The sequence below is a fragment of the Phocoena sinus genome, chromosome 2 (genome assembly GCF_008692025.1).
Source record: "Phocoena sinus isolate mPhoSin1 chromosome 2, mPhoSin1.pri, whole genome shotgun sequence".
Taxonomy (NCBI): Eukaryota; Metazoa; Chordata; class Mammalia; order Artiodactyla; family Phocoenidae; genus Phocoena; species Phocoena sinus.
The window spans coordinates 175,312,390-175,319,816 of NC_045764.1; the positions used below are offsets into that span (position 1 = coordinate 175,312,390).

Consider the following 7,427-nt stretch of genomic DNA (forward strand, 5'->3'; position numbering starts at 1 on the left):
AGAAAACTACCCCTTTGCCCTGGCCTTTCAATTCCTAATTCCTGAACAGTGTGGGCACCTCAATTCTCTCCTTAGACAAATGGGAGGTAAGAACTTCCGCTGCATTAGATTACAAGGATTAAAGGCGATTACTTTACCAGGCACTTGGTACCCACTGAACACTAGGTGACATCTTCCGCAGTATAAAGACTCTCAAGTCCTCTCCCTGCCCCCTATTAATCACCGTCACTCTTCACGTGGTCTTAGGCTCAGGATCCAGATCCTGTACAGAGCTGCTACCACCAACTCTCCCACAGCTTACGCCTCTCCAACCGCTGCTCACAGCTATCAGCACCTTCTCTACAGCCACCTCGCCCGACGCTCAAAAAGGAACCAGAGGCCCAGGAGCAGAGGCGGTTTCAGGTGGAACGGCACTCATTAAGTACGCGTGGTACAGAACTTCCAGACATTCCTAAGGCCAAGGCAGTTCAGAGACGATATTCAGGGCATCAGATACGTTTCACAAATACCGTCAAAGCACAGTTTGGACATGAAAATCCTACGGGACAATGGCTGTTATTAGGAAATTTAACACATAGTGTCAGATTCACCTGTTCTCATCTGTGTCTCTTAAGGACATATGCTCTGGGAATTCCCTGGTCGTCCAGTAAAGACTCCGCGCTTCCACTGCAGGGGGTGTGGGTTCAATCCCTCGTCGGGGAACTAAGATCCCACCTAAGATCCTGCATGCTGCACAGCCAAAAACAAAAACAAAAATCCCCAAAAAACACGTCACGAGAACGTATGCTCCTCCCCCACCCTGGGAAGATCGCAGTAGTAAGACTCCGGCGGTCAACACCAATCAGCTACTTCCTTGGCTCCTCGCAGGCAAGATGTACACACCTAACATTTTACATTCTGGGACCATCCTGTCATCTATACTCTCCCCCCCTCCAAAATAAGACATTTTCACATAAGTTCTTTTTAATTTATCTGTATTTGTTACAACTTTTAAAGCAGAATGTGACTTGAGCACTATGTCTCCATTCACAAAACTTGCTCCGAGTCACTTTTCAAACAGCTTTACAACATGCCTAGATAGGCTTATAATTCTGCTACTCTCAACACCACTTTTCTGTGGAAAACAAGCCCTATGTATGGACAGTGACTCCCATCGAGTTGGTTCAGTTGAACATACTAATTCCTAGGGGTCTGGCACATGCAGTCAATACAGGCGATGGAAGGTTTAAAAAGTAAATCCCAGAAGATGAAAGTTGCTTTAAGAAGTATTTTCTTTTAAACATCAAGGTATATACTTCAGAACACTTCAGCGACACAAGATTCGGTCTACTAAAGAATCCGCTTGATAGCTAAACACTTCAGACCATGAAGTTAACGTAGGTTACATACACCTTACAACAAACGCTACTTCCGTCTGTTAAAATAAGCCAACATGAAACTAGAAAAAAACTAGCTCTGCTTTTAGTGCCTAAAGTATCACAGTATCACACTTAGTAGAAAGAAATCTTATCTTCCCCTTAAGTAGCTGTCATGCCATACAGGTTTTTAAATGTTAACAAAAATAAAGAAATACTTGAAAACATATTATCAGAAGAAATGAAAACAAGAGTGTTGAACACGCGGCCACGTAATCCTCAGGCAGAGCTCAGTCTACTTCTTCCATGCGGGACGTGTCATCGTCTCCTTCGAGGGGCGGCATCTCCTCAGTTACAGCAGCACTGCTGTCATCAGCAGTGGGGTCATCTTCATCAATACCTTTTTGGAAATAAACACCATGGATTAGATTTCCTAAAGCCACCTAACTATCCCAACACTGCCCGTTCATACCCACTTTCCAAGGCTGAGCAATTAATTTACAGGGTGTATGACCCTGTTTCATTCTTTATCCTGTACAATAAAAAAAAAGCCTATTTTACACCCGTTTTTAACTCACGTGACTTAGGGTTTCCCAAACTGAATGGGACAGCCCAACTTTGATCAAATTGCTGAAAATTATGTTACCCTTTTCGTCAGTCATGTGTTTAAGCTTTTCCCCCAATAGTACTGACACGTGGTATTTGCACAAGGCTTACCAAGACCAAGTTTGATCATCCTATAGATCCTGTTGGCATGTGTCTGGGGATCCTCCAGACTGAAGCCAGAAGACAGGAGAGCCGTTTCGTACAGCAGGATGACCAGATCCTTCACAGACTTGTCATTCTTGTCAGCCTCTGCCTTTTGCCTCAAGGTCTCAATGATGGAATGGTCAGGGTTTATCTCCAGGTGCTTCTTCGCTGCCATGTAACCCATTGTTGAGTTGTCTCTCAGCGCCTGAGCCTTCATGATCCTTTCCATGTTTGCTGTCCAGCCATATGTGCTTGTGACAATGCAGCACGGGGATGTCACCAATCGGTTAGACACGACCACCTACAATCAAAACACAGTGATAACTAGGCCTAAGAAGATTTCATATTCTAACTTGTAAGTACTTGTTATCAGCTTTATTATGAACATCTAAGGAACTTCAGTATCGACGAATCAGAAATGCTATTTGCAAACTCAGATACCTGACGCTTTCTTCCTGTGAGTTCTCTTACACTTGAAGTCTTTAAGGATCTTGAGATCTATATCCATCATTAAATGGAAATGCTCAAGTTTTCTATTAGTAAGTTAAGAAAACTTCAGTTTGCAAAACACCTGACACTCCTTTTAAATGTAGGTGAGAAGACTGTATACACACCTTTTCAACTTTCTTCTCCAAGATGTCCTTCATGATTTTGCAGAGGTTTTCGAACTTTGTCTTTTTCTCTTCCTGTTTCTTTTTCTCTTCTTCGTCCTCTGGAAGTTCCAGGCCCTCTTTGGTGACTGACACTAAGGTCTTCCCCTCAAACTCCTTCAGCTGTTGCACACAATACTCATCAATAGGCTCGATCATGTAGATCACTTCCAAGCCATGCTTCCGAAGACGCTCCACAAAGGCCGAGTTAGCTACCTGGTCCTTAGTCTCACCTGATGTGTGAAAAAGCTTTAGATCCTTAACAGGAAGCAGTTTCATTTCCTTTTCTTTTTTCCTATGTAGTTTGATCTAACCACAGACAAGAGCTAGCTCACACTATGTTGCCTATAGCAACCCTTACTAATTTATATGTAACACCACATGGGTAGAAAACACACCCAACTGCTCCTATGGAATCACAAGCACAAAGATACGACTAACATTTACTGCCCATTACCTGTGATGTAATAGATGTGTTTCTGGTTTTCCTTCATTCTTGTGCAGTAGTCCTTGAGGGAAACCATCTCATCACCAGAAGCAGAAGTGTAGTACCTCAACAGCTCTGAAAGTTTCTTTCGATTTTGCGAATCTTCATGTATTCCAAGCTGAAAAACAGGTGAGCTTTAGGAAGACTTTCTCTGCATTAAAAAATCATTTAAAACGAGAAGCCAGTTTGACTACCAGTCCTAATGGTCACGTGTGTTTACAACTAACCTTAATGTTTTTAGAGAACTGCTCATAAAACTTCTTGTAGTTCTCTTTATCTTCTGCCAGTTCAGTGAAGAGTTCTAAGCATTTTTTGACCAAATTCTTCCTAATAACTTTCAAAATTTTGCTTTGTTGCAACATCTCACGGGAAATGTTTAAAGGGAGATCCTCCGAGTCCACCACGCCTCTGATGAAGTCTGAAAAAACAGACCAAATGCGCTCAAGGTCACTCCCAGGACAAAATCGACAAAAAACGTAAACCTGAGAAACCACAGACGAACGATTTTTTTCCCCTTTAAAAATCGGGAGTTGATAGGCTGAACTCTGACCTGTGACGGCGACCGCTCTTTACGCCCAACCGCACTTACTCAGATACTCAGGGATCAGCTCCTCGCAGTTGTCCATGATGAAAACTCTGCGAACATACAACTTAATGTTGTTCTTTTTCTTTCTGTTTTCGAACAGGTCAAAGGGAGCACGTCTTGGGACAAAAAGAAGAGCTCTGAATTCCAACTGTCCTTCAACTGAAAAATGCTGTAATAAAACACAGCCAAGATCAAGACAATGCAATCAGCTTTCACCAACAGGTACCACTTAAACCCCAGAGCCAAACACTTGCAGTTACATAACTTCAAGACTTCGGGAGAAGGATGGGGCAGTGGGCAAGAGAAAGCTGCCAGAAACCACCCTCAAATTTAACAGCTTGAGGCAGACCACCTGCAGACACTAGCTTTGAAGCTCTCAGCACTCACCTTCACTGCCAAGTGATCTTCCCAGTCGTTGGTCAAGCTCTTGTAGAACTCTCCATACTCTTCATTACTAATGTCATCAGGATTTCTGGTCCAAATCGGCTTTGTTTTGTTCAGTTCTTCTTGATCAATGTATTTCTCCTTGATCTTCTTCTTCTTCTTCTTGTCACCATCCTTCTTTTCTTCTTCCTCTTCATCAGAGCCAACATCTTCTATCTCAGGTTTGTCCTCAGACTCCTTTTCTTCTTTTTCCTTTTCTTCTTCTTTGTCTTCCTTTTCTTCTGCCTCATCATCACTGACTTCTTTATCACGTTCCTTCTCCACCTTCAAAAGACGTAAGTAAACTCACATCATCTCTCCATCCCAGAACTAAAAAAAATAAGCTAAACAGCACCGAGGCACTTACACCCCAAACCAACTGAAAGCAGTAAGTAGCCAGAAAGCTTCTCATCAGTTCCTGATGTATCTCAATAGGCCTGGGTGCCTGGACAGAGCAAGACAGAGCTCCACCCACCAGCCCAATAAACACTGCAAATTCACAACTCTTCTTTTATCAAGGACTCCAAGGACTAAAGATTTCAACTGCGTCGCTTTGGTTACCTACGTGAAAAATATACAGAAACTCACAAAGAGAGTGATGGGATAGCCAATAAACTGGGAGTGCTTCTTCACGATCTCCTTTATTCTCCGTTCCTCTAAGTACTCAGTTTGGTCTTCTTTAAGATGCAGAATAACTTTTGTTCCACGACCCATAGGTTCTCCTGAAAAGGAAATGGAGAAACGAGCTCAATTTCAATCTCAATGGCCTAATCAAGGTTAAGGAACGTAGAGCATCAATTTAGCTCTCCTAGCACTCATTTCAACATCTATGAAGCAGGGGTTTACCCTTACTGCTAATGGAAAGACTCCCAGAGCAGTTAATGGCCAAGATAAACCACCTCAAGAACAAGCTATCCCACTTAAGGAAAACACAAATTTGTTTTTTTTTGTTTAACACAAACTTCACAGCACCTTCAGGGGTCCACTGCCTACAGCACCCCACCCTCCACAAACCACTGACCCAGGAAGATGTCTACCGGATGCCCACCTGTATCAGTCCTCACTGTGAAGGATCCTCCTGCAGAAGACTCCCAGGCGTACTGCTCATCATCGTTATGTTTGGTGATAACGGTCACTTTCTCGGCCACCAAATAGGCCGAATAAAACCCGACACCAAACTGGCCAATCATAGAAATATCTGCACCAGCCTGCAAAGCCTCCATGAACGCCTTGGTCCCAGACTTGGCAATGGTACCAAGATTGTTGATCAAATCGGCCTTGGTCATTCCAATCCCGGTGTCCACAATAGTGAGCGTCCGATCCTGCTTGTTCGGAATGAGGTTAATGTGCAGCTCTTTCCCAGAATCTAGTTTACTGGGATCTGTCAAGCTCTCATACCTGATCTTGTCCAGAGCCTATTCAAAAAACACAGAATATTACACACAAGGCCTCTAAACGGTTAATTTTATACCGAAACTAAATCCAAATTCTACACTGACTTACGTCGGACGAATTTGAAATAAGCTCCCTCAAAAAGATCTCTTTATTCGAGTAGAATGTGTTGATGATCAGCGACATCAACTGGGCAATTTCCGCCTGGAAGGCGAACGTCTCCACCTCCTCCTCCTCCATCGGCTGGTCTTGGGTCTGGGTTTCCTCGGGCATCTGGAGAGGACACGGAGCCAGTGAGGCCGCCGGACGGGGTCCCGCCACGTCCCGCGCCCGCTTCGGAGGCCGGTGCGCGCACGAGGCGCCGGCTGACAAAGGGATGACCTCATTCCGGGGCCCCAGAGCCGCCGCAGCCCACGCCGGCCGCACGGGCGCCACTCCCGCGCGACTCCGCCATGACACCTCCCCCCCCCTCCGCCGGCTGGGAACCGGGCCCGGGGACTCCTCCCAAGGCGCAGAACCCAGGCCCCCGCCCCCGCTCCCCCAGAGCCCCAAGGCCCGCCCGCTCCCGCAGGGGGGAGGGGAGGAAAGGCCGCAGCAGGCCCGAGGCCTGCGAGACGCCACGGCCGCCCCGGCACCGCCTGCCGAAGGGCCCCGGCGGAGGTGGTTGCACCCGCCGCCGTCTCCCGCCCGGCCCCGGATCCCCGTGGAGCCCCCCCACCGTGGAGTCCAGCCCCTTCGGAGGCCCCCGCGCGAAGAGCCCCCGCCCGCCGCCCCCTCACCTCGGCTAAAGGACCGCAAAGGCTCCGCAGCGACGCAGCACCAGGACGTACAAGCAACTGGCGCGCCGTCCCCGCGCCTCCCTTATATAGAGGCGAGCCCGCCCAGCGCGCGGCGCCTTTTCCAGAAGCCTCCCGAACCTTCCGGAAGAACCCTCCCCAACCGCCGCCGCGGCCGCGCGCCTGCGCCTGCGCCCTGGACGCCGCCCGCCCCTACCCTGGGCCCGCGCGGCCCCACGCCCTCGCGCCCCGCCCCCCACGGCCGCGCCGCGCGCGCCCGCGCGGACCGCCGGCCGCCGGCGCGGCCCGGAGCTCTCGGGAAGGTCTCGCGCCTTCCGGGGCCATCACCCCTAGCCCCGCCCCCGCGCCCGCGGCGTTCTGCGCGCCGTCGGCCCCGCCCCCACGACCCCTGCTCGGCGCGCGTCGGCCCAACGGCCGCCCTGGTGAACCGCCGACCCTGTCCAGGCCGCGGGGAGTGCGACCGGGGACTGAGTGCCCGGGGACTGAGTGCCCGTGCTCGCGGCTCTGTGAAGTGCAGAAAAGTAAACTCTCAGTGGTTAAAACGTGTCCCCAGGTTGTGGAAGCTTCGGGTCCTCCACCGTCAGGGCCCGAAACTGGGGGCCCGGGGCCAGGTTGGGGGCCTTGAGGCCGCATGTAGGAAATCGAAGCAGGGGTGAGGGGTCCGGTCCCGTGTCACATGTATACGGCCGGCGCACTGATCAGAGGCTCAGAGCCACGGTTAGGGGTTTGGGGGCCCGGGGCAGCGATTGGGCATCCAGGGCTGGGTCGGGAGGTACGGGGCGCACTTTTTTGCCGGGGTCAGCGATTATGGGTTCAGGGTACAGCAATTCTGGTAACAGGTGCCTGCCAGAGCCTCGTTATGCGGAGGCCCGGGGCTCCGGCCTGGATGTGGGGTGCAGAGGTGTGTGAGCGAGGGGTGACCCGCGTATGTGCATGGGGAGCAAAGTCCCCTGGGCCTCGTGGGGCTCCCGTGCAGCTGTTTCTGAA

General features: G+C 49.5%; 1 protein-coding gene across 1 annotated transcript; it reads right to left on the reverse strand.

Moving 5' to 3' along the window:
• Nucleotides 1-957: 957 nt before the first annotated feature.
• Nucleotides 958-6,607, reverse strand: HSP90AA1 (heat shock protein 90 alpha family class A member 1). The gene is made up of 11 exons (XM_032623465.1): nucleotides 6,423-6,607; nucleotides 5,755-5,916; nucleotides 5,300-5,666; nucleotides 4,840-4,973; nucleotides 4,216-4,536; nucleotides 3,832-3,997; nucleotides 3,470-3,660; nucleotides 3,213-3,360; nucleotides 2,720-2,988; nucleotides 2,073-2,406; nucleotides 958-1,755 (listed from the first exon to the last, which is right to left on the reverse strand). Exons 2-11 carry the CDS (start codon nucleotides 5,914-5,916, stop codon nucleotides 1,646-1,648), a joined length of 2,202 nt encoding a protein of 733 aa, XP_032479356.1. The 5' UTR covers nucleotides 6,423-6,607; the 3' UTR covers nucleotides 958-1,645.
• Between the last annotated feature and the right edge of the window lie 820 nt (nucleotides 6,608-7,427).

Excerpts from the sequence above, each read along its gene's own strand:
- HSP90AA1 (XM_032623465.1), bottom strand. The coding sequence starts at position 5,916 with ATGCCCGAGGAAACCCAGACCCAAGACCAGCCGATGGAGGAGGAGGAG. Across the intron at positions 4,974-5,299 it reads CACAGTGAGGACTGATACAG|GAGAACCTATGGGTCGTGGA; the intron begins GTGGGCATCCGG and ends TTTCCTTTTCAG. Across the intron at positions 3,998-4,215 it reads AAGATCACTTGGCAGTGAAG|CATTTTTCAGTTGAAGGACA; the intron begins GTGAGTGCTGAG and ends GTTTTATTACAG.